Consider the following 27,075-nt stretch of genomic DNA (forward strand, 5'->3'; position numbering starts at 1 on the left):
ACTAAAACAAAATACAAAAAAAACCAAAACAGTCCAAGTATATATTCATCCATCATGTTAACAACTGAAGCACAGCAGTTGCAGGCAAAGAAATCACATTGATCATTCCCTTTGTCATTTTTTTACTCACTTTTTTTAAACATGTGATATACAGTAACAAATGAAGCCAAGAACCTAGATTATTTCTAAAAACTCAGGTAATAATTAAAACTTTCTACATGACACATGGAGGAACCATTGATATCAATTCCAGTATGTTCCTGACCATAACCCCTATTATAGTGAAGATGCATTAACAGGCCAGGACCCCCAGAGCACAGTGCCCATTAAAAGAGTCTAGAAGAACCAGCCAGCTGTCCTCCTCCCTGACAACCACGTTTCATTACTGTTTACATCAGGGTGAAAGCCAGAAAAGCATAAAATGAGAGAGGGAGTTTTATATAAAACACAAAATAGTAGCATTCACAATTCCCACTATAGATTATGTTCATAAAGTTCACCAGAAAAACAAAGGTAATACGAATCTACTATATGACCCAAAGGACATTAGTCATAAAATAAATAATTCATTTAAAAATGCCATAGTTACCAACAGCCAGCAAAGGCTGGTATTACGCTAAAGGATTTATAGTAATTACTCCCCTCGTACTTTCCTCGCTTGCCACATTACCCTAAAATGATAAAGTATTCATCTGTCTTTCAGTACCTTTCATAACAAGCAAGGACACAGCTAAAATGAAACAATTATAGCAAATGTCAACATACAGTCAACCAATACACTGACTGCTATGATTGCATATTTTTAATTGGCTCGTTGTGGGCTAATCCAGGATAAGCTCATCTTTGGCTGAGAAGAACTACTTTGGAAAACATTACACCAAGATACATGTAACGTGTGAGATGACAACAGAGAAACCATGGCGAAAGGTAGGTTTTACACCACCAACAGCTAGACAGTGTAAACCTGAGAGTGGACAAGTGTTTGGGTTCCCCGATGATGATGATTTGGGTTGGACAAGAGGAGAGTCATTGTAAGGTCAGACAGCTGATCTGTCGGGGCCTCTTCTCAGTTCCCACTGTACAGATCCATATTACTGGAGCTCAACCCACGGCTGTCTCTCAATCTACTTATACCTGGATTCTGAGAGACAAATGCAGACGAGAGAGAGAGAGAGAGAGAGAGAGAGAGAGAGAGAGAGAGAGAGAGAGAGAGAGAGAGAGAGAGAGAGAGAGAGAGAGAGAGAGAGAGAGAGAGAATCAAAGGGAAAAAGAGTGAAAGAAGAGGGGTAACAGGACAGAGTGACTGTCATGTGTTACTTTACATTTGCATCACTAAAGCCTCTTGGTCCATAACCAAACATTTCACTGTCTACACCTCAGCTGCTCCTTGTTCTCTGCCGGCACAAGCCTGAGGGCCCATCAAAATGGCTGCTTTGCACCGTCATCTGCTGCTGTGGTAAAACCCTTCAACATGAAGGCTTTCTGTATCTTATATAGAGGTGCATCCCAATAAATTAGAATATCACTGAAAAGTTCATTTATGTCAGTAGTTCAATTCAAAAAGTGAAACATTTATATTATATAGATTAATTACACACAGAGTGATACATTTCAAATGTTTAATGTTGATGATTACGGCCTACAGCCAATGAAAACCCAAAAGTCAGGTCTCTCACTTTGGCCTGTATACACATACAAGCCAAAGTGACAGTAAGCGGATACGGTTTTGTATATACAAGTTTCTGCTGCAGTACGGGTACAATATCCAACACGCTCCAGAGTCTCAGTGATGTGGGAATACCTGGAAGGGATCGTCACTGGTCCTGTTTAGGTAGTTGAGGGAGGCAGCTCGCTTCATACTGATTAAAACAATACAAATGACATCAGTACAAGCAATGGAGACAAGTTAGTTGCCAAAGGCATTGTTAATGTTAAAACGCACTAAAAGTGCAAAAAGCCATCAGTATCATGGGCCCCTGTAAAAGAGAACTAGTTTAATCTTGGTTCATTCCAGTCCAATTTTAAGGGCCAACCAGATCTGGACCAGTTATTAATATCAAGTCACAATTTCAGCAACTATAACTTGTATATCAATCTAAAATGGTGAAATGTGCACAGTAGAAACTGGAACACCACTGCAATAAGAGGTCTAATTTAGGACAGCTTTTAGCTGACGGACTGTGCATGTGAAGAGCTTTATAGCACGTTTGGGTGTTTACTTGGTGCTGCGAAGCTCTGGGGGTCCGTTACCCTGCAGTTTTTTCACCAGCAGCTCACTGCTCTTGCGCAGGACGTCCCGCAGCTTCCCGAAGGAGCCGCTGCGCTGAAGCATCCCGCTACCGTCCTGCAAACCCACAACCAGTACAGATCTTACCTTTACACACACCCACAAAACACAAGTGTGCAAAAGGTCCACCAGCATTCTCCAAACACAGCTTACACAATTACTACATTATAACCATGTGATGATTCACAAGACTGTAGTCCCACTTCTGTCTTTTAAGCATGCACACACTGATTAGACATTTAACACACACACAGAATTCTCTTGACCCACATTGCCATACTTTAACATGAAAAATGTTGAACTTGCCAGTAGTACATATTCCATGGTGCAACATCAAAAGAAGACATAAGCAAAGTGTTGAAGGGTTTTTTCCAAGCACAAAGCTACCAACAATGTTCATTTATCTGGATGGTTAATTTAAAATTTTTCCCCACACAAAGTGGGCATTGCAGTTCTAACTTAACAACTGCACTATATAGTTTTCTTTTTAAACGTGTCATTTAGAATGTACTCATACATACACAGGTGAAAAGAGCCCATTTTCTGATTATATATGCATGAAGTCTTTTTTTCCTCTCTACACCTGCTGCCAGAGTGATGCTGCAGCAAACAGACCAATTCATTTATCAACAACAGAAAGGCCAAAGTTTCTGAACACAATCACAGGTGCATTAGATGCACCCACACAATGCATAGCTTTTTCTCCTTTATTCTTGTAGAGAACTGCGTTTTACAACCATAATGAACTCTGGGAACTACAATATTCTGTATGTCCATTACTTTCATTGATGACACTATTCCATCTCAGAGCTTAAAAAGTTATTTACTCAATCAGAAAGCATTCAGATTTTTTTAAAATATACACATGTTGAACTAGTTGCATATCAACTATGAACAGGTTTAGCCTGCAATATATAATCACCACCAGCAGGGTGTCCACAGCACTACTGTATAGTCCAAGGACACACACACACACGCACACGCGCACGCACCTTCTCCAGCTGGTGTCTAGCAAGAGGACATATTTACTATTTACAACATTTGAATGGGAACTAAGTGGACTGAATCTGGCCTTAAAATGACTGATGAAAAACCACTGCCATACCTTCACAAATGAAAAGCTTTATTTGAGGATATCAACAAGAGTTGATTCAACAACCATCACAATGCAGACAGATGAATATATATATGTATATGGATTTCTACTCTCTACGATAATGTCGACAGAGGTCAATACTACTGTTCTAAAAAACCCAAAGTTACAGTTTATATATTTATTTCAATAAAGGACAGCTCAATAAATAATCCACATTACACTAAACACAACAATATTGTCTATTAGAATAACATGATAAATGTTTGTTCACCTTTAAACCCTTTACTACCTCTGGAAAGTCTTTCGGTGAGCGTGCACATGTCCATCAGAAGAATCGTAATGCTGAGTCAATAGATGAAAGGAACTAAAATGTGTATAATGTCCAAGTACATGAACATAACTACACAAGTGCACCCTTGACATTACATTCAGTTCCCAAGCTGAACCTTAATGAATGTCCTCTACATTAGCTTAAAGCGTGGGTGTTTTCAGTGAAGCTGGAGCTTACACTTCAGCATGACTGAAACGCTGGAATCCGACAGCATACGCTGTATGGAGCAGGACATGTACAGCATCTGGGTGTGGTTTCCCTTAGGCGCAGTTAAAAGGGTTACATAGTTTTTGTCCAGAACCTTCATACTTTCCAGATAAGTCTGCACATTTAGCCCACAGCTGATCTCGGTTCTACTGTGTTAAGAACGTTTATTTAGCTAAGCATATTTATTGTTCATTTGTTGTTATTATTACAGTAATAAGCTGAATGTAACGTCTTTGTACATATGGAGCTCCACAAAAGTAACTTTGCGTTACCACAGCATGTTGTGTTGAAAGAGCTTCAATGTGCTGACCTCGTCTCTTAGTGTCAAATAGTCCTCCTCATTCCCTTTTTAAATGCCTCGCTGCTCTGGTAAAAATGGAGGTTAAATGCTAACCACGCATTGCTGGACGGCCCAAAGTGCTGACCACTGTTACACTAGTCTTGTAATAGATTAAGCTTTAGGGGCAATGGTCGGAGGGGACCTGCCTGACGCTGTGCTTATAGCAGCAGTTGGATGATTTTGGGTTGTTTTTTTTTTAACACTACAGAAGCTGAAAACCATTTGCTGCTCTGCCCCACTGTGCAGAGCAGGTAACAGGGACTAGAACCAGTTCAGAGTCCCAGCTTTAGCCTTACCAAGCTAATGTTTCAAAACAAAAAAGACACAGCAAGCCTTAAAATAAACACTGTAAACATGATGTGTAAAATAAAAATCAATACTCAAGTACAACAATAATACAAAGGACTGTGTAGCATATCTGAGATGTTAACCCCCTACCTCACCTCACAAGGTTTTTCTTTCTATAAGATTTTATTTTTGAAAAACCTTAAGCAGTCTAATTAATTATTAGCTAGTGTTTACAGACAAAGTCTTACCTCCTTATCACATTAACCTTTGGATATGTTGCCAATTTAAATCAAAAAGCCAGTTTGCAAACAAAAATCATACATCATGAACAAACAACAAAAAACAAACAAAATCTACAAAATAGAGGCACGCATGTTATCAAAAACTTTGTAAACTGCCAAACATTATCTACTCAAGTCTAGGCCACTAAAATTATTACAATATTAACAAATGCCATTTTAAATCTAACAGAGAAGAAACAAAATGATTCTAAACGGCACAATACAAATCAAATTCCAAATGAAACACTGTGATGCAGTGCAGCTCCCAGAACCCACTCTTTATAGACTACACAGCAAAAAGAAACGGGATTCATACATGTTCAGTTTCTAAAGACCGAACGCACACGGCCAACGGAATCTGCTAAAGCCAAGAGCTGAGGATCTGAAAAAAGAGCCAGATGAGAACAAGGGAATGCAAAAGGAGGGGGGGGGGGTACAGACTGAGAAATATTTACAGTTGTGAGGGTGGGGGAGTAGGGAGGAGGAGGAGGAGGAGGAGGAGGAGGAGGAGTGAAACCACAGGAAGACAAACAGAATAAGCAATGAGAGCAAAAAGCACACGTCCCAACAGGTGAAAGCATCAGGGAGCAGTCTCTCCGAAGACACCAGGAATGGAAGAGGATGTTTCTGCAGGTGGGCAGTTAAGAGACCAGAGGGAACAACAAGAACATCCTTTGCTATGTGATGGTGGAGGGAGAAAAGGGTGGAGGAAAAATCTTGATGGCTTATGCCTAATAGAGAGAGAGAGAGAGAGAGAGAGAGAGAGAGAGAGAAAAAAAAAAAGAAGAGAAACCACACCATTGAGAATCACAACAAAACACTAAATGGCCTCAACTAGCAACAAGGGAGCTGTCCATATCTAGCTGGATGCGAGCAGAGCCCTTTTCTAACCTCTGCAAAATCCACACTGCAGCCGTTCTGTCCAGTTCTCAACTATGATGTTTAAAATCTTATGGGCTTACTGACAAAACGTCATTTGAAAGCGAGTATCTGGTTAATTACTTACCAAATCAGAATTTAGTTTTGTACATTTTTACTTTAGTCATGCACGAGTGTTTGACAGGTGCATATTACGAGAGACAGGTGTACCATTTTCCCATGCAACTAGCCAGCTATTAAGGTTCCGATTAAATCACTCTGAGAAGCAGACGGTGCACGTTGACCATCTGCTATGATTTTTTGAATCTGCTGTCCAGCATGAGCACTCGAGTCACAAAACACAGAAGTAGGCCGAACCTTATAGGTGGACTATCAGCAGACTAGGTCCCTAGAAGGGCATTAATAGTAGCAGGGGTGTTATGTGGCTGAGGGATTTGTAGGTGCTCCTCTAGGTCAGATCGTTGCTTATAGTCTACTGTGAGAGTGTACAGGTGACAACTCCAACTGCCCTGTGCAGTGAGGAAGGCAGGAACATACCTTGCACACTATGGACTGATCTTGAAGGGAAATGTTCTCCCTCTCCTTCACACACACCCCTGGCAAGTGCTACAAGAAATGTAATGCTCAAGAGAGGACAGAACCGGTCTGGGTGTGGATGATCTGTCATAATGCAGACACTTGAAGATTTAGCTAGAATAAAGTCGTGTTCATTATCTGTCTGACTCGGCGTGTGCTTCCCTTTCCTGCCAGGAGAAATACTGCAGTGCTCATTTGCAAAGGTAAGATAAGGAGCAAACCAAAGGCTACTGAACTCTGCGAATGACACAATAAGCCACCTGCTCTAGGACATGTTGAATGGGTGTGCTTACTTAACCAAAGTTATTCATATTATGTTTCTTACATGACTGCCATCATAAACCTCCTAACTCTCACAGGCTGGTCTATCTAATGCTCACTGCTACTGCCACTTTGTCCAGACCCATCTCCACAAAGGAGGCAAAGACATCACGAAGGGAGTACAATCCACCACATCCAGAAGAAATGCTCTCCTTGGCTGATTGGTTGTCATGGCAACAACAGCAGCAGCAACAACAAACTGTTGGATGAAGTCGGTTAGTAACAGAGAACTAAATTCAGCATTAACGCAGCATCATGCGGTTAAACAACGCAAAATTTAAAAAGGGGCAAAAATAAATAAATAAATAAAAAAGGCCACAGTCATAGTGTTCATGCATAAGTGAACCCCCCCCCACACATCACATGAATAATCCACAAAGCACTTAAACTGAAAGAACCAGGTGACCACCATCCTGCCCCAGTGCTGCATCAGCACTTCAAATAGGCATCAGTGCCTGGTGGGCAGATGGCAGATCAGCCCAGCCTGGCAGGGCAGCAGGGTGCCTGCCTCTCAGAACAGCAGAGGCTTTCAGGAGCCCTGGCAAGCCTCCAGCTCTGCAGCCTGCACACACTAGCTGTGGAAGTGCAGGGCTCCCTTAGTTGCTCTGGAGCCCATGCCTGGGCTCTGCACCCAGCATTTGCACTCACAGTGCCTCAGCTCAGAACAAACACAGCATTGCAGGAGACTGCATAGAACCGACACCATATTCTCTCGCTTTCCTTCTTTCTACCTCTGAGACACACACACACACACACACACACACACACACACACACACACACACACACACATTTTTATATACTATACAATACAAATTGCATAGACAGTAATTAATTTACTGTTAAATGGCTTTTTTGGTGCATCCTAAACAGATTTACTTTAAAGTAACTAAAAACAAAGGCTTGTATCTACTGTTTGGGTGTTGATATAAACAAGCTAAAAACACAGTGCAGGCATGCTTATAAAGTTGATTTATTTAGAGCACACATTCTCTCTGGATTTCCCCAGTATGATTTGCAGTGCCAGGAATATGATCATGGCGACAAAGGCAATAAAGTGCCACACAGCTCCACATCTGACCTTGGAGAGAGACACACACAAACAGAGAGCCTGAAGTACTGGGAGCCATCTGACCAAACAGGGCTTTCAACATACACTGGGTTTCACAACAAGCTCCTTACACACCTCAAGAGAATATACTACACTGTACTTCAACAGATACCATAGCTGTGATCATGCCTCAAATCAGCTTTAGTGGTGGGTTAAATCACACATTATTTCCAACAGCTCTAAACACCCTGTACCATGCTTTGGAATATGCACATGCTGAATATGGTCTGTGCTGCAAACGCAAGCCCAAATGAGTACAGTGAGTGCGGGTGTGCCAGCAGCGATGGTGGTGTGGATTAATGAGCACTGCTGTAGTCGTGCAGCGCAAATAGCCAAGCCAAACAAACTCAAACGCAGACTAGTAGTGCGGGTGGTGTGGTGTGGTGAGGCGAGGCAAGGAATGGTGCAGAGGCGCACGGAAATGTGGCGCCTCTCCCCCCTGCAGAAGCCCCCATGTGTCCTAAGGCCATTCTGACCTCTACACACTTATGCCAAATCATTTATTCATAACATTTTGGAAGATGTTAAATGTTTTCAGAAACAAAATGTAGGTTTCTCATTTGAGTGACTCAGCCCCAACACAGTGGCGCTAAAGGAGCTCAAGAAAAAGCTTGGGACCAACAGCCATTTCTTTTAGACTGTGCTGTGCTCCAAGGGTGTGAGGGGAGGAAGTGGGCTTCTGTAACTGTGGCTTCTGCAGGAGGAGTGAGTGTCCGTGCATTTGCGCTTCACAAATGCTCGGATGCCTAGCACTAGCACTAGCACAGACAAGCTACACAAGAACATCTCAGGCAAAAGAAGAATAAAAAGACAACAGCAAAACAATTACACTTAAACTCTGATATGCCAGGACAGTCAATCAGCTTTTGGTTCCTCGTAAATATTAGCAGGCACCTTAGCAGGTCAGAGCAGCCTTACATGCCTATACCTCACAGGTACCAAAATATCCAAATATCAATTCCGGACTTCAGGTTCTGGTTTTGCAGACATGGATTAAGCTTAAATTTTGCATTCAACTGCAGTAGCAGTTATTAAAATCAGTATCGCAAAGTCACTTTAGTATACGCTGAGCACTAGGAGACACCACATTAACGGTGCCAGGGAGAGCGGCCTCGTGTCGAGCAGTGAAGTCCTCCGGCGGAGGAACAGGGCGAGGCTGCTCCGAGCTGCCTTCGAGTGCCGCTGCTCTGTGATTGGATGCTGTGGTGGATGTGTACTTACCCCGCTCCACACTATGCCCATACTCACTTCCTCTCCAGCCTCCGAGCTGCTGTCGTACTTAACGCTGGCCATGCTATCTCTGCTCCTTCTCCTGTCCCCATCGCCCTCCTTCAGAATCTCAACCACACGGCTCTGGTTGATGGGATCAGTCCCCTAAAAAAGGACGCACGCGCACACATTTACACCAGCACGCGCGCGTTAAGGCACACGTGCACACACGTTCCGTTTGGTTTTTTCAAATGTAGAACTCCAACTCGACAGGTCCTTTTTTTTTTTTTTTAAAGAGCTGCATGTAATGGAGTGGCCATTTATATTAGACATGGAACAATGGAGTTAATGAATCTGCGATGCTTGATCTCTGGGGTGGAGGTTCATGGACAATGAAGCGCTTATGACTCAAGACTAGATGCTCCCATTTTAGATTGAATGACTTACTGAGTTGCTCTGGCATCCAAAGCAAGCCAAGGGAGAAAGTTAAAAAAACAACAAAACAAAAAGGACATCAACATGATATGCAACAGCATTCAAGACACTATGCCCCCCCTTTATAAACTGTAACTGACAAGACAAAAAAACAAACAAAGTAAGAATTTAAGAACCATCAGTTAGGGCTTTAAAATTTTGAGTGCACCATCTTAAAATCTCAATGTCTCACTCAGTCAGCCTCATGCAGCCCTGGGCTGGTTTTTAATGGTGCCCACCTGCTTGCGGGATCTCATGGCACATTCCTCCAGGGTCTCTGCAGCTTCCATCTTGCCCTGACGGCGGTACAGAGCACCCAGATTCCTCAGAGTGGTGTTCACAGTTGGGCTGAGGACAAGAAACAGCGAGATAAAAGACAGGACAAAACAGGAGTCCAGAGTTAAACAGCAAAAATCAGTCTCAGGTGTCAAACATGCAGCAAGGCTGCATTGTGGTACCTGCTGACTTTGCAGGCTTTGTACCATCCTCCATACTCTCCGTAAGGAGTGTTGTCCCTGTGCTTGCCCTGGAAGTAAACAAGACCACAGCTATAAACTACACATATCCAGACATGTTCTGTATGCTTTGAGACCCCTTATCGTACATTATTGTATTTTCTGAGGGAAAAAAAAAAAAAAAAAAAAAAAAAAAAAGAATGATCCAATGTGGTGTCTCTAGAGACTGATCATTCCTCTTTGTTGTTGCTGTTGTTTCTTTTGATTGCGTGTTTGGTTTATCTTTTTAAAAACACCCCACCTTGCTCATCTCCTCCCTCTCTTCAGCATGCATCCAGATTGGCTTGTTCTCAGCTGTGGATAGACACATCAGTGGCTCAGAATATGAAATTATGCCCACTGCATCCAGAGTCTCAGAGCACATGATCTAATTTGTATCATTTTTCTATCAAATCTATTCTAGGCGTCACCCTATAGATGCCGGAAAAGCACCGACGACGCCGTTAGTCAGCGTGTTCTGCTTCCACTTTTAAAATGAAAATGCAATAATTGTAAAAATCAGGTGGGTAAAGACATTAGGTTCATGTCTTCAGCTGTCTCTAGAGCTCCATCTGTGACAAAAGGGAGGGCATACATCAAACCAATTAAGATGTCAATGTCTAAAGCCCCGACGTGTTTCAAAAGAATTCAACTTTTGGACATTGGTGAAAACCACCACCACCAAACATCAATAAAAAGGCATTCAGCATTAAAGATGACCAGAAGCTTTATTTGCTGCCAGAAATTTGTGTTTTATCAGCAAATTCTTTTGGCTGTTACATTCTTGGCTGATGGGACTGAGGTGTAGAGCCTTTTACTGTGTTTAGAACACGGTCCGTTATTTAAACCCACTGCTGACTGATGGCCTTGATCTCTGCTTTATAAGAGTAAGAATAGGAGTGGATTTCAACAAAAACAACAGGGAAAGCTAAATGGAGGACAGGGAGACAATGGAATCAAGTTCATCAATTAGATTTAGAAAGCTCTGTCTAATATATTCCACATACAAGTTACATTATTCTCATTAGGCCCAGTGTTAAACAGCTCATAAAACTTTAGTGTTAAAGAGTTTGAATCTCACCATCCACTGATCCAAATTCCTTCTCATGGGCACGTGTGAGAATTTCTTTGTACAGAATCTCAGCCTCCTTGTATTTGCCCTGTTTGAGAAAGCATGAAGCCTGTGGAGAACCAGAGAGGAGGTCAGAGCCAGAATATTCCACTGCATTTCATTAGTAAACGCTGAAGGTCCTTCAATGACCGTGTGAATACTGGGACTGGGAGCAAAGCTTATACACATCCTACCGCAGGTATGAGCACACAAGGCTCTTCTGCACTGTGTAGTTCCACTAAAGCTACTCCTGAAAGCCATTTCTCTGATTCACACTCACCAAATGAGTGCAGCTAATATAACAGCTTACTGTGAGGTCTGTCAAGGAGAAGAGCATAAAAGGAGACGTGAACAATCTAGTGGCGTTATTTCCCAGCCTGAGCTGTGCACATCAACTCCCTTCCATCAGCAAACCTTTTTCCCCCCCACAGCTTGCTATGGAGCCAAAAAACATTTCAGTGGGAGAGTTTCACTTGTTCTAACGCTGCAAAAAAAAAAAAAAAAAAAAAAGAAGAAAAAAAAAACAGAAGCTACTCAAAACTACACAAAAGAAAGATCAGTAGTGGCTTTTACCACTTAAATTAAACTTGTAGGTCTATTCAATGTGGGGATATCATAAGCATCCTCAACATCCATAGTATAGCCACTAAAAGTTGAACTGCAGCTTGAGCCCAAATATTTCCTAATAGAAGGGCTGCTCTTTCTCTATGCAGATGCAGCTCTGAAGCAGTGCTAAAAACCACAGCACTCTCAAGGATCAGTGAAGTACATGTCTGCTCTGAAGTGGTTAGCAGAGCATCACCAGGTTGTTCTTGGTCTTGGCAACGTTGGGATCATCAGGGCCCAGTCTGCATTCGTAGATCTCCAGAGCTCTGCAGTAGTAGTATTCCACTTCCTCGTACTTGCCCTGGTTCTGACACAGCAAGGCCAGGTTATTCAGCTGCTTTGCCACATCTGGGTGGTCCTTCCCCAGCACCTGACACACAAGAGAGACAGACGCACACAAAAATAACTTGAGTTTTACATTTGTCTTAGACACCTCTGTAGGCAAGGGTCCCGGCGAGCGTCACCCTTCAGTATTGGGCTGCTCCCTCCAGCAGGCATGTTCATCTGAGTGGGTGTAAGATTTCTGCTGTGTGCTCAGAATCCACATGCTCTCATAGAGGATGAATCAATATGAAGGGCTGCTGTACAGCTCTCTCAGGCCCTAAGCAATCCCACTCATGGCAAGAGGGTCTTCATCTTCTAGCTCTTCCACCATGTCAACATTTTGTGCTGATACAAGCTGCATTTTTGGTGGACATTTCAAATCAGCATTGTTGATTCCCTCATTCACAAAGCCCTGACAGAAATCTGACGAGAGGAATTAAGCGCTTGGCTGTACGTCATTTGGTTCGGTTTTTCCTTCTACCAAACACAATTTGAAACTAACAACACAAATTTATTTACAAAACAAAAATTAAGCTTGTGATTTCCCTCGTAACTTAAAATATTTGGTCACACCTAAAAACACCTTCTCTAGCAACATCTTACGAACAAAACTGTTGAATCGATAAAAAAAACCAGATGATTATTTTGTGTCGAGCCTTAAAAGATAAAATGACCACTCCTGAGAAGTGCTACTCGGTTGTGTCCATGTACCTTCTCTCTGATCTCCAGGGCCCTCTTACACAGTGGCTCTGCCTCCTTATACTTGCCCCTCTTCCCGTACAGCACGGCCAGGTTATTGAGAGTGGCAGCCACCTGCATCACAGCATGCACGAACACAGCAAGACGCAGGAATCATCTGACGGAGCCACGCTGAGGACTAGAAGAATCGTTCTACACCAGTGAACGAAGCCCATCAACATGGCTCAGGTATCTAGACTTACTCACAAACTCTAATATAACAGTATCTAATTGGGTAGTAATACAGGATATTTGCAATGCAATATACTTATAATGGAGATGGCGTTTCATAAGACAGATCAATACAGGTAATCTATACATCTGCACTTGAATTTCCTCAGCGGATCATTAGCAGACAGCACAGAGTATCAGCAAGCTGCAAAGGAAATTACTCTAGCTGTCAATTTTTAAACAAAACATGTTTGCCAAAATAATTTTCGTTTTCTCAGTGTAGAAGAGTGAGTGCTAAGAATGTGTTTTTATTAAGTTTCAATCCAACAAACTTTGAACATATGAATAACCTTTCACATTTACCCCCTGTAATGGAGTGACTACAGCCTGCAGTGCAAGGCAGGAAAAAAGGGTTGTGGCAAATGGCTTTGACCTACCGCAGGGTGGTCTTTGCCAAGAGTCTTCTCCCGAATAGACAGAGCGTCGTTGAGCAGGTGCGCGGCCTCTTTGTATTTGTTCTGGTCCCTGAATGGCAGCCAGAGAAGAAAGGACACATATTACTTACCCACTGGTATTGAATGAGTAACTGAACTGACACAGGCAACTAACTGAAAGCACTGATAGGGTAAGCATAAGCATAAAGCGTCAGAAATATAAATACTGATCTAATAATATGAACTACCGATGAGTTCCAGCAGCTGGCCGAGAGTCCGGCTAAAAGCAAGTAGATTTACTATAAACTCCCAGAATCAGTCAACTGTCATAACTGTCCTGTGAGGACCAGTGGAAAAGTTTATATTGAAACAAACATTACTAAACAACCTACTCAAAAGGCTAAGCCAACCTGTGCTCATTCAGTTGTGAACGACTATGCCTGCGCTAAGCATACGGCAAACGTGTGACTCTCGCGTGCCGACCTGTAGACGAGAGCGAGGATGTTGAGCATGGTGGCGACGTCAGGATGGTCGTGGCCCGAGGTCTTCTCCAGGTCCTCTAGAGCCTGCTTGCAGAGGGGCACCGCCACCTCGTACCTGCCCTGCGAGGCGTACTGGATCACCAGGTTGTGCAGGGTGCGGAGACGTGCCGGGATCTCGTACCCGCCCTGCTGAGCCGCAGCCACGGCTGCGCTGTTGTGTTGGTGCTGCACTGCAGTGGGGGGGGAGCAAACACACCATCAAAAGTAACACACATGGTTCAATCTGCGAAAGGAGACTCGCTACAGATCAAACCGAGAGCCACTCGTTTTTCAAAGTTAAGATTCAAGCTACGAGTCACATGACAGTACACCAGTCAAGTAAGGCGAGTAGGGGAAGACGCACGAAGCTGTTCACTTACTGCCTTGACCATGTTCCTCTTCGTCGTTAGGAAACAAGTCATCCAGAGAGTCTTTTGACTGTTCACCATCTTTCTCCTCCTGGAAAAGCAAAGGAAAGAACACAGTGAGAATAGCACTTCTGAAGCTGTCTGTCAAAAAGGCATGTCATTTCAGTGACACGAGCTGACAATGACTGAACAAACAAGTAGGCAACCCACACGCTGAAGGCAGAACTAAACGGCCCGTCAGGGATTTAGCCTTCTCAGGTGGCGAACAACATCCGACGTGCAATAACAGGTGTGGCCAATTACAGCCAAATGTGTTTTGACAGCGTGGCACAGAATGACCGCATACGATCCGTAACATGTTGTTAGACACCGTCACAACGATGATATTTAATTCCTTTTTAGTGTTTGGTTACTGACAACAGCATGGATTACGAGATGCCACAAGTCATCTCCCTAAAGCAACTTAAAATTTATGAAAACCGAGCCGTTTCTTCTCACCTTTTTCTGCTTTAGATACTTTTTAATGTCATCTTGAAGAGGTCATAAAAAAGGCAAATGATTAAAGGAGATTGGTTTTGGCAGATTTTTACAGACTTCAAAACCTTTAGCCTCGATTGGCCAGTTTTAAACATGCCCAGTGGGGAGAGTCGGCCCAGAGTCCAGGCCTGGGGGCAGAGCTGCTCCCAGAGCCCAACAGCTCTAGCTTCTTTGCTCCCAACATGAAAATAAAGGCAATAAGAAAGTCAGGGTGCAACACCTGGAGATTCAGCCTGATGACCTAACCTATCGCTACCCAACCACACGAGTTCCTGGAAAATACACACAATGACAAACAGGATTCGAATGGCCAAACCGATTGGGTAGCTCATGCATGTGATTGTGCTAGCAGGTTTGCTAGCTCACCGACCACCATTTCATCTAGTGTTTTTTTTTTAACCTTGCTATTTGTAATAATGGGTCATAGCATCCGCAGGGTGAGACCGGAGACGAGAGAAGCCCCGGGGCGGTTCTCTTACCGAGGGCGAAACGTCTTCGTCGTACTTTTTGAGCTGGTTCATGAACTCCAGGTGTTTCTTCTCCTCCTCGAGCTGGGCCACACTCTGCTCGCTCTTCTGCAGCTTCTGCTGCGTGTTGGCCAGCTCGTCACGCAGCCACTGGTTCTCCTGGCACAGGCGCCGCACCTGCGCACGCAGCTTCTGCTTCTCTGACTCCACTGCGTTCAGGTGGTTGGACAGTGCCATCATGACCTGCAGGCACAAAAACACAGCCAAGTAGAGAGAGAGAAGGAAATGCAAAGGGGATGAGACGAATGTTCAAGTTCGATTTATTTGTCACATACACAGTCATACACAGTACAACTCGCAGTGAAATGGTTGAATCAATGTAACATGGTTGACAGGCTTGAGTGAATCACATCTTTTTCCAAAGGCATGTTCCTCATTCCATCTTTAGTGTTTAGCCAAATTATCTTAAACTGTAGCATAACTGTGTACAAGATCAAGAGGAAACTCTCAGTAGTGACTCGGGTTTGGTTTTTCATGTCCAGTAACAACCTTGGGTAGACTCCTAATCCCCACAAACAAAAATCCCGACTCAAACCAGTCGCACCTGTGCCTCCCCCAGGCCTAGCTCAATCATCTCCACAGATTTGCGGAGCAGGTTGGACTTCTCGTGCACGAGGTTGGCTTCCTCATCCTTCTTTAGGCACTTGATGGTCTCTAGCAGGCTGTGCAAGATGGAATTGTGCTCACTCTTCAACGCCTCCAGGCCCTGGATCACCAGCTTGGTGTTTGAGATGATCTCCTCCTGCGAGAGCTTTTCCAGCTTCTCTTCACGGGGATACACCATTGTGGACATCTTCTACCAGAGGGGAAACCTGAGGATGTGTAGACAAGACAGGAGTTGACGCAAGCAAAGGGTAATCTGGATGGTCAAACAAAGGCTAGAGAAATACAGCACATCTAAGCTTCTCAAATAAATGGTCACATTATTAATTCATGTCATGAACCAACTAAACTAACTAAAGTATTAAGAGATTAAACAAATTAAATGCCACAATTAATTTGCCAAACAATTTCCAACAAAGACAGAACTACACAAATATTGCTGGTGGATTAGCTGGTGATTGAATGCCTTCATGCGGTTCCACTTGAACCTCTTAATGCTCACTCTGTCCTCAATTACAACTAATAAGACCATCTGAATCCCTATATTAGGCATGACAGTAATAGACTGAGTGTAGTACTGACTTTTGACCTCTTTAGGAGCCCTGTGGAAAATTTGACAAATTGCATCAAATGTTTTACATTAGAATTTAGAGCACAAGCTAAACATGGCATAAGACCAAACAGAAAACCAGCATACTGCTTAAGCAAGAAAATCATTTACCAAAATGAGCCTAACAGATGAAGATCCATTATTATCCTTAAAATTCTAAAATAAACAAATTTCTAACAAAATCACCTGCAATGCAAGAAATTGACTGGGACAGACAGAACCTTTTCATGGCATCATCCAAGCATCTTGCCCTGTTTAAGTCGACTTGCGAACAGTACAGCCTTTAAATGTGGACCCCCCCCCCTGGATGAGACCCAGTCTGGTTATGATGTGGATTACAGCCACAAAGGCAGCAAGGGAAATACAAGAGCAGGTCTGAACGCATGGCTCCAGCTGAGGACCATCTGCCTCCAGATACGTTCACTAACTCAATGAGAGCTTCAGCATAGCATTTTCTCTCTCGCTCCCTCTATGTACAACTACACCACCCCCTCACTCAGATCCTCAAAACCATCACTGTCACAGAGACATGAGGAGAACCAGGGGCAAAACAGAGTCACAGCTCTGTCTGCTCAGCAGGAGGGTGAAGGAGTCGCTGGCGCCGCACTTGAAAGGATCGTGTTCTTTGTGCTGGCAACGGTCACTGTCAGTCTATGATGCTTCCATCGGCACGGAGGCGGTTTGACTGAAAGTGACGCTACTAGAAAAAGAGCAATAGATGATTGTGCATCACTACACTCCTCGTGCTAGCAGTGAGGAAATGGAATGGGATAACTTGCCAGCAGGATGCAAACTTCTGAAACGCAAACATCCAATGCCTGAAGCTGGTTATTTAGCAGGGAGCGAAGCACTTACAAAAGAACCTCATTGCTCGTTAATGATCCCAATCAAATTATTCTTAAAAGGATCATTACTAAGTCAGTTGACAGTGTGACTGGGAGCTGTTCTTCAAGCTTCACCATATGTTCATGACTGGAGGCGTGTCTTTATGGCACACTCCTGTCATTGAGTATATAAATGTTCTAGCTTTCGTGACATTATTGGGCTTCAAATCTTGAAAAGCAAAGTGAAATTCAAGATGAATGTTCAGAATAAAATACCAATATATAGTTTGACTTTTTTTTTTTTTTTTTTGAAACAAAGTTCCAATGTGTACAGGCTTCCTCAGGAACTGAACTGTATCCCCTGGATTTGGAAGGCACGCCACGGTACAAAAGCCTTAGAGCTGCCGCCGATACTGTACCCAACCCATGTCGGTACTGAGACAACAAACCATTGTAAAATGCACTGGTCAAGCATCTCCTAGAGGAATTTGAACATACAATATAAACAAATTTTTTTTTTTGTTTTGCAACATGAGTATGGGAAGACAGACCCTCAGAAGACACGAGCAAAAGAGGTAGACTGGTTAAGGAGCTTCAAACGTTCCAGAACATATTTATTTGGTCTGACCAATTTTGCTAAGACTGCACAGGGTCTTTTAAGCTGTTAGTCAGTGTTTGATGAATCAGCCTGTAATCACGCTGCCTCAACAGACCAAATGGAAGGCAGAGAGTGCAGCTCATTCAGGAAGGAAAAGAATAAAACTATCCTTCAACTACAGCTCTCGGTGATAAGGCCACAAGCACACAGCAGAATGTAAGATGTCAAGACAACAAGTTTGTGTGCGTCAGCAAAGACCTGCGCGCAGTCTACAGGTTGAAGAAGCAGGTTTGAAGAGAGGTACTGGGTTTGTGGACGGAATATCAAAAGTATCGCCCAGCACTCTGTGGCAAGAACTCTCAAAGCACAGCAGCTTTGGCATGTTACGATAGCAGCTGCCCACCAGGTGTCTGGGTGATACAGACATGACAGAGCAGAGCTGCAATTCTAAAACACAGTGAAACTTAAAATGAGCAAAGTGAGACCAGTCCAGCACTAGGACAACTTGGTGTAAAATAAAACATTAAATATTTAGAAACAAAAAAAACAAAAAAACAAAACAAATTTCTGCTAAAGATTGCTGAAAGAGGACATGAAAAGCATCTGAAGGTATACACTAATTAACCTAGGTTATCAGATACTGACATCCAAACATGCAACAAAAGTAAACATCAAACGAATAACAGTTTGCAACAGAAAGCATGCATAAATATAATGCTTAAGGTCATAATCAGCAGCTTGGGTATGGGCCAATCTGTGATGCATTCTTTAAGATGCCAGGTGAGCATTTTACAAGACATGCAAGAACATGCAGCAACATCTTTTCATAATAAAGATGAAACAGAATAGCCTATAAATGAAGCCTTTTGCAGATCTATTCTTAATATGAAAAGCCAAAAGGAAAACAAAATTTTAGCTTTACAGCTCTCAAAGTTTACAAAACCTTTTTAAAAGTGTGAATAAAATTAACTACCTAGCATTGACAACTTACATTTAACCAATCCATAACATCCATTCCTAAACTCTCAGAGTCTAGTGTTCTGTGGGAATAATCTGGCATTAAAGATCCTCTCAGTGAAATAAGCTCTCCCACAGATGAAAGGTGTTTGCCCTGAGCAGCGGCATGGAAAGAAGCTTAAACAGGTAACAGAATATAGGGGTAGTTTCAACCTGTTAACCCAAGATATACAAATGACCACAGAGATACTGACTGTTCATAGTGTGTACTGAAGGGCAAACCTAGTAACAGAAGTAGCTACAAATCAATAAAACAAGCAGATTGTTATAAAATATTACAATACTACTCATCACAATGAATTTACTTGGAGGTTGTTCTCATTTTGTTCATTGCAGAAGACAAATGTGCAACATCATTTGTTTCCTGTTTATGGAGACTGTCAGCAGTATGTAGTTTTTCCTGAAACATGTCTGCTAAACAAAAAAAACCATTTCACATACTCCTTTCTGCCCTTGATCATACAGACTCTGTCCATTTGCAGAAACCTGAATCCATGTAGCAAATTGAATGGTTATGTGAATAACTCAAAAACAATGGTTTGTTCGTGTAACAAAAACAAAATAAAAGCATGAACAGTAATAAAACAAACAAACGAATAAATACAAATGATAGTTACATGCTCTCTGCACAAGCTCAATTTCACATACTGGACAGCTAACCTGATATAAAATTTGCGTTCTTGAAAACTAATTAGGGAAAACACATACACCAGCACAATCTAATCATTCCTTATGTGGCCTTATAAAATTAAAACTTTAAGAGCTAGTTTTGGTTTTGCAGACCTAGCATGTCAGCTTGGAGCACAAGTGAGGCACAGAGTGGTTGTTTATCAGCAATACATGTAGCGGTAATTTAGGGGTAGCCTACCTTAGTGCCAGCAGCAGATACTCATAGCGAAGCACCGTCGCACACTGATGAAACAATGACTCACACACGGCAACGCACACCCAAAATGTGTTACCGTAGCAACACTAACCACCGACAAGGCTAATCCAAATGAAAGGTCCTGATCCAAATCTGATCTATGACCAAATCCTATGCCTGGAGAAATATACCAGGGCTGCGGGTGTGCTGATGAGAGGAGAACGGGATTATGACCTTCTTGCAGCCTTTCCCAGCATCACCGAGTCATCAGGGAGCAGCCCCACCCTCCGTGCAGGGATAGGGGGAGGGGAGCCAGGGAAGAAGAGAGGGGGAGGGAGCGAGAGAGAGAGAGGGGGGGGGGGGGGCACTTCTGCAGAACCAAAAGAACTACATTAAAAAAAAAAGCATGATCCAACGCTTACAACAAGCCTCTATATGCAAACACTCTGCATGCATGTACATACGCTCACAACAAAAACATCAGAGGTAGGCACATGCAGTGAGGAAACAGTGCTACTGTAGCCTGAGTCTGTGCTTTGCTGCAAGAGCCAACTCACCACCAGGGGAAAAGGATGTTCCATTTTCCATTTCTTAACCCAGCACTAACTCACAAACAAAACATCGTGTTCAGGTTAGACTACATGCAAAGGCAAAGCACTGTACACAGGTTTACTTTACATTGAAAATGCAGTGGGATGATGCACCAAAAACAGGATCTCACTCGAGCCCAGGAATTTACAGCTGCTACAAATAATACTAAATCCTTCAAGCCATCACAGACCCCTTTACCCACACTAGCTGAGTGTATGCAGTAGAGACAGCAGTATCTGGGAGCCAGAGGATAGTTCTAGGGTGACTGAGAAAGAAAAAACAAGTGAAATCTGCAGTAGATATGCTTACAGAGACCTATAGTTCATACCAGAGAGGTGGGCTACAGGCTAGCAGGAGTCCCCACCACCAGAAACAATCATCCCATACCCATTACTGTATCATTCAGCATCACCCCTCCTCTTCACATGAGTGCTCAGTGACCCCACTGACCCCACCGACCCCTGCTCCTAAAGCCAGCATCCTGCAGGCAGCCTCTCCCACTGCAGCCATGGCCACTCCCTCCAGCTCACCCTAGCATCATTTGCATCCTGACAATCTTAACGGGGCTCACACAGTTTTGAAAGACATTCTGATAAGGCTCTAAGCTTCGCTAAGGGCAGTCTGTACTGTCCTCTGTTTGGCTGTGCTTGAGCCGAACGAAAAGCAACATTTTATTAAGACATACACAGTCATAACCATATGAAAATAAAACGTTTAGCAGATATTAAAACCAGAATTCATGCAACAGGGACAGAAGGAAAAAAACCCATTCAAATAAAAATATACTGCATAATTTGCAACTATAGGCCTCAAGATGATTCACATCTGCACATGACATCATGCTTATTCCCAAACTGAGCCATTTCCAAGATCGGAAAATAATCTAGTTACGCGAAACTGTACCTCCAAAAGACTATTTCTATTTAGGAGGAGCACGCAGGTTTCAGTGTCCAGACACCATAATTACACAGAGAGGAAGTTCGTGATGATCCACTACTCCGTTTGCACCGTCATCAAGCGCTCCTGCATGGCTGCATCAGTCTTACACCACATCCACTATAACTTTGTCTAAGAACGGTAATCACAATTGTATTAACTCTTCATTGTGTCCTGAATATACCATGGAGGAAAAACTACCCAGAAAAACAAACCAGGAACATATACATTTGGTTGCTGGGTTGGTTCGGCTGGTGGTGGGGGAACAAGTCACTGAACCAGACACAAAGAGCAGGCAGGCCAACAGGGAGACAGCTGAATGCGTAGGCAGTAAGGGTGCGGTCTGGGCAGCAGACAGCTGAGGCAAAGTGACCATGACCCAGGGCTATTCCCCTGCACACTGGCCTAGTGAGCTCCCCAAACACACACAGGCAAACTACTGTATGCTTGTGTTTGTTTGCATGTAAACTAAAGACAAATGCAGCAGTCCATTAAAAAAAAAAGAAAAGAAAAGAAAAGAAAAAAAAAACAAAAAAAACAGTCCTTCAGAGCTCTAGTAACAGCTCCACGCAAACAGAACTGCCTCGGTAAACAACCTAAACACAGCACAAGTTTTTGATCTTGTGCCCTACACGATGGATGGGTTCCGCCACCCCGCAGCACGACAGTCACTGCTGTAGTCGAAAACGGTCAGTCAAGTATGACAATGCTGAGGCAATGAATAAGCACCTTTATACAGTGAGATACAAGCTAGAAGTGGCTGTTTGTCTAACAGAATAAGTACATTGTTCTTTAAAATGGGGGGGGGGGGGGTTAGACACTCCTTTAAAAAAACATGGGCAAAGTTATAATATCAAACTGATTCATTACAAATAATCAGCACTAAACCTTTTTAAGCAATAAGCCAAACAAAACCACTCAAGCTAATTTTAAAGGAGTTAGATTTCTAAGTATAAAATTAACCTAGATTTCAATTACAATAACACTCGCTTATGAAATCTGCACCTGCCAAATAACCACTGATGACCTTCTAATCAGTTTTTGTTTACTTACTCAAAGAAACAGCTTGCATATTATTTCATCTAACCCAGTATAGGACAAACAAGAGGTTATATCAAGACATGACCATAAACCTTTTCCTAACACTTATTAATAGAATGATAAAAATCAAAAAATGACTTCACCCTCAAGCTTTAAAAAGAAAAATCATAAGCTTGATTGCTCTATATACACAAAAGGCACAGGCTTGGTTTCTCTAAACATCCAAAGTATGCAAGCAGGTGCAAAACTGACGTGATGCACACTATGCTATGGGATGAACAATAACAAATACAATTATTACAGAGCATGACAAATGTTACAGATTTTTAAGGTGTGCTGACGTTCATTTTTAGTACCATTAAATTATTCTTCTAAAAGTGATCAACAAAATATTAGAAATACGAGAATATATAAAGTCAGAGTCATTGCAGTCAGAATCCTGACTAAGCAATTCATGTGTCAACCTGCTTAGTGTCAATATAAAAATCCTAACATTAAATTATTCCTGTCTGGATGGGAGTGTGCATGACAATCGTCACTATCCATACATTCCTCACAAACCAGACACACTTGCTGTGCATTAAAGGCGCCAAACCATATGCCACTGGCCTCTTAAAACACCTTGTCACAAATGAACCGTAGACATTTAATATTAATGAGAGAACCAACAGCATCCCCTGACAAAGTATTTTACTGCCATCAATAAATAAAACGTCTGGTGGCATAGGTGTTGCAGGTCCATTCGACACCATTCTTGGCAACCACAAGACATTCCATCATCGGATGTGTGAAAAGAACTGCTCGCTTATAAAATTACACCCTCGGTTCACTCAAGTTCGGCCATTATATTTGCAGACATGATAAAAAAAAATCTGTTTTGACCACTCAAACTCTAGAGATCAACGACTTAAAGCACTGTATCTAGTTAGCCAGTTGGGTAGATATTCAGTTAACGTTAGAATCCTAGCTAAGATAACGAACTGCACTAACAACATGAAATGGTTTAGTCGCTAGCTAGCTAGCAACAGTTAACTAGCACTGACAACTTACAACCTAGTAAGGTTAGCCAACATAGCTAGCTATATAGCCAATTTATCTGCCTAGGACTTTGCCTTTGACTTGTCCTATCGATACGTCTGGTAAAGTGTTATAGTCGATTGAACAACAAACAGTAGACATAGCAGTGTACATTGCACAAAAAGGTTGCTAACCTCGGGAGTCAGCTAGCATTAGCCAGCCTTTAACAAGGGAGCTAACATGACATCATACCTCTCTGTCGATATCCGACGAAACGAGTGTGCGGCAAATCCTCTGGCTTTTTAGTTCCAGTGAGAGATGTTCAACTGAAGAGATTTCATGAAGCCATCCGATCGACAGCGACCTGCTAGGAGTGGAGTTTAAAAAATATTTTGTGAGCTAGCTTAGCTTGTTAACCTAACAAAAGCGGCAGCTAGCAAACCGACGACGCCTCCCGCACTTCACGCCAAGTCCTACTAGCTATCCAGCTAAGATATGTTAGCTTGTCAACACACTTCAAATTAAAACTACCCAGCTAGATGGATAAACATCTAGTTGTATGAAAGATACCGTTGCATGATTAAAACAAAGTTCACACAAGTGTAAAATTAACTAGTCAAACTAATATTGTGCACATTTTCAAACGCTTCTTCCAGGATTGGGATAAATATATAAATTCTAGTTAGTTAGCGCTACACAGCCAACACGTCCACTACCTCTAACGAGGAGACCACACACATATACACACACGTCCACTACCTGTAACGAGGAGACCACACACATATACACACACGTCCACTACCTGTAACGAGGAGACCACACACATATACACACACGTCCACTACCTGTAACGAGGAGACCACACACATACACACACGTCCACTACTTGTAACGAGGAGACCACACACATACACACACACGTCCACTACCTGTAACGAGGAGACCACACACATACACACACGTCCACTACCTGTAACGAGGAGACCACACACATACATACACACACGTTTCGTCAGTCTTGTTTCGCCTCGACACCCAACGCGTAGCTGCTTGTGTTAAAATGACGTAATAATCATTAGAACAGGGCGGGGTTATCAAACGGGCACGCGACCAGATTCGGTCTACTATTGAGTAATCGCCACGTCACCACGTCCGGATCGTCTAAAACTGGGTCTTGTTTTCTAAGACTTCTTGAAATTTCTAGCTAGAGTTTAACGTTAATTGACCAATTCATTACTACATTTTGTATTTCACAAAATGAGTTTCGCAGAGTCGACAAGCCAATGTACATTATTCTCCTAAAGAGTAGTGTTTTTGAACTTTGCTTTGCTACACTGCCCTAAAGCAACTGTTGGATATTACAGTTGGATTACTTTCTAATGATTGGCGTGGATAGGTACAGAGTTAATGACTGTACTACAGGCCAGAGGGATTTATCAGACCATCAAGCAATCTATCTCATTCTTTCTATTGACCATTTCTCCAAAAATAAATTATGGTAAATATCAATATCAGGATTTAAATGAACCATCAGTTAAGGAATTTATTTAAGAGGAGATAAGAAAATATTTAGAGAATTATAAAAAATAATGTGTCCCATTCAGTACTTTGGGATGCAGTTTAGGCAGTACTTAAAGAGAAAATGCTCAATTTTGTCATTAGCAATCAAAAATGAGAATGCAAAAACTGAATGTTTTGCAGAATAGATTGAGAGATTTATAAAGGAAACATAGTCTAACCAAAGATCCAAATTTGTTGCACAGAAAAGAACAAATAGGTTTGTAATTCTCTCAGGACCCGGTTGGACATGGTAAATAAACTGAACAAATATCGACATGGCCATTACGTGATAAATGTGTTGAAGATTTGAAATTGGAATACAAATTGGACAGATTATTTTAGATCTCTTCAGACCGGACGCTATTTCTTAAGACAGATTTTAAAAATAATTAAATTTTCACGAACACTTATAAAACTGTAAAGGTTATCAGAATAATCTCCAGATTATATGAAACTTTTTCAATAAACTATTATTTTGAAAGATGGGAAAATAAGAGATATTATAGACAAAGCCTGGCACAGAACCTGTAGATCCCAGTCCATAACTAGACTGAGAGAGAATTCTACTGGAAGCACATTGGTTTTTCCAGAACAGCCAAACAGGCATTAGGTCAATGTAGTCTTGGACATTCATGTTGTGCTAAAGTGTGACAGATGTATAGCTGAACATACGTGTTCTGGTCTTGCCTTAAAGTACACACATATAGAGATAAAATTGGAAACACAATCTCTATAATATTAAGACTTAATATACCTTATAATTTTATTATTCTGCATCTTGGGCACATTCCAGAGGAATGGAGGAAACAGGAAATATTTAATGAGATTTATGCTGGCTGTTGGTGAAAATGCTATTACTAGGAAATGGCTTCACAATGCTCCACCAACTTAAAAAACTCAATAAAATGGAAATATAAACACCATAAATATGGACGCAGTCATGACCAATAAAATGGCATCATTTAGCTTTTAATTCAAGTTAAAATACAAAGACAATACAAAATCTGACAACATTCTTTGTAATAGCCTATTACAGCATAATAACAGCCTCTGTTATGTGCATTATGGTCAACCAGGGAGAACAAATGCTAAAAAAAAATAAAGTAAGACAACAAAGGGGAAAAGTCAGACAGAGGAAAATTTTTGTTTGTTGCAGACGCAGATGAAAGGTGATAAACAAACAAATAGCAAACAGACTGCAGAATATGAATGTTGCACATCTATTCCAACACTGAAATAAACAGCTGTGGTGCCAAAGATAAGCACTTGCAGAAAAACAAAGCAAACAAAGGCAAATGAACAAAAAGATGTGTAAGACAATTTTATGTAAGAATGGCTTGTCACATTTTGAATTTGGGTTTATTTATTGATAAAACCAGATATTTCAATATTCTAAATAATATATGAGTATTTTCATTGGCAGCTGGCAAATCCAGTATGAACGCAGTCGATTTTATTGCATGATTGAACAAATAAAGGATGGTGGCCCATTAACCCGTATTCATGAAAGAATGCAGGTGCACTCAGTTTTCTGAGATCTACAAATGATAGTCTGAACGATTAAGGTTAAGAGCATTGAGTCAGTTATTTAAAAAAACGCGAGTAAATATTGAGAGGCTTTTAAATGAGTCTTCAACTGCTGTCTCCCTACTGTAAATGCGTGATTTAAAGGCATTAGCAATAGCAGCAGTTCGACCTCTTGCCTAAAAAGCCTCTGGGGTAAATTAATCGCTGCGCTCCTTGTTAGACTGAGGTAGAGTACATATTTTCAAAACTGTACGAGACTCATAGTCGGTCATGACATCGACTAAAGATGTTAGATGTTGCTTTGATTTAACACTTAGCACCTTCGCGATGTTACTCTGAGAATATTAGCTACTCGGTGTTTGCTCAACAAGCTGTTTTTTTTGTTTCATCAATTTAATAATGATTTGAGTAATGTTTGTTTGGTAATTAACGCTGTTTCTAATAAGAGAATTGGGTTAGGAAACGTTTTAGCGGACTCGTTAACGTTACGGTGTCACACGACACCGAGACGATGAACGCGGCCCAACTGACGTGACACGAAACAAACAAAATGTAATCAAATATATAATATAATAAATATATTTGAAAACGCCGTGCTGACAGCTAAAGCTATTTATTTCACTGAGGTTGTAAGGTGGAAGTGATGTGTTTGGTGC

The 27,075-nt window shown here is 41.9% G+C and overlaps 1 protein-coding gene across 13 annotated transcripts; it reads right to left on the reverse strand.

The window, feature by feature from the left end:
• Positions 1–105: 105 nt before the first annotated feature.
• klc1b (kinesin light chain 1b) lies at positions 106–24,406 on the reverse strand. Of its 13 annotated transcripts, none has more exons than XM_081724379.1 (17): positions 24,333–24,406; positions 23,585–23,699; positions 15,775–16,042; positions 15,183–15,413; positions 14,179–14,257; positions 13,761–13,989; positions 13,281–13,368; positions 12,646–12,747; positions 11,807–11,980; positions 10,975–11,074; positions 10,156–10,208; positions 9,858–9,925; positions 9,639–9,747; positions 8,938–9,090; positions 2,220–2,344; positions 1,802–1,859; positions 106–1,141 (listed from the first exon to the last, which is right to left on the reverse strand). In XM_081724379.1, the coding sequence occupies exons 3-17, from the start codon at positions 16,021–16,023 to the stop codon at positions 1,067–1,069; spliced, it is 1,893 nt and encodes a 630-aa protein (XP_081580505.1). In that variant the 5' UTR covers positions 16,024–16,042; positions 23,585–23,699; positions 24,333–24,406; the 3' UTR covers positions 106–1,066. The 13 variants fall into 13 exon arrangements, with proteins under 13 accessions (XP_081580505.1, XP_081580507.1, XP_035387362.1 ...); XM_081724381.1 differs by having other exon boundaries at positions 23,585–23,696; positions 24,339–24,388; XM_035531469.2 differs by having other exon boundaries at positions 24,303–24,385.
• Between the last annotated feature and the right edge of the window lie 2,669 nt (positions 24,407–27,075).

This window comes from Electrophorus electricus, chromosome 12 (assembly GCF_041902795.1).
Source record: "Electrophorus electricus isolate QZ-2024a chromosome 12, ASM4190279v1, whole genome shotgun sequence".
NCBI classification, from domain to species: domain Eukaryota; kingdom Metazoa; phylum Chordata; class Actinopteri; order Gymnotiformes; family Gymnotidae; genus Electrophorus; species Electrophorus electricus.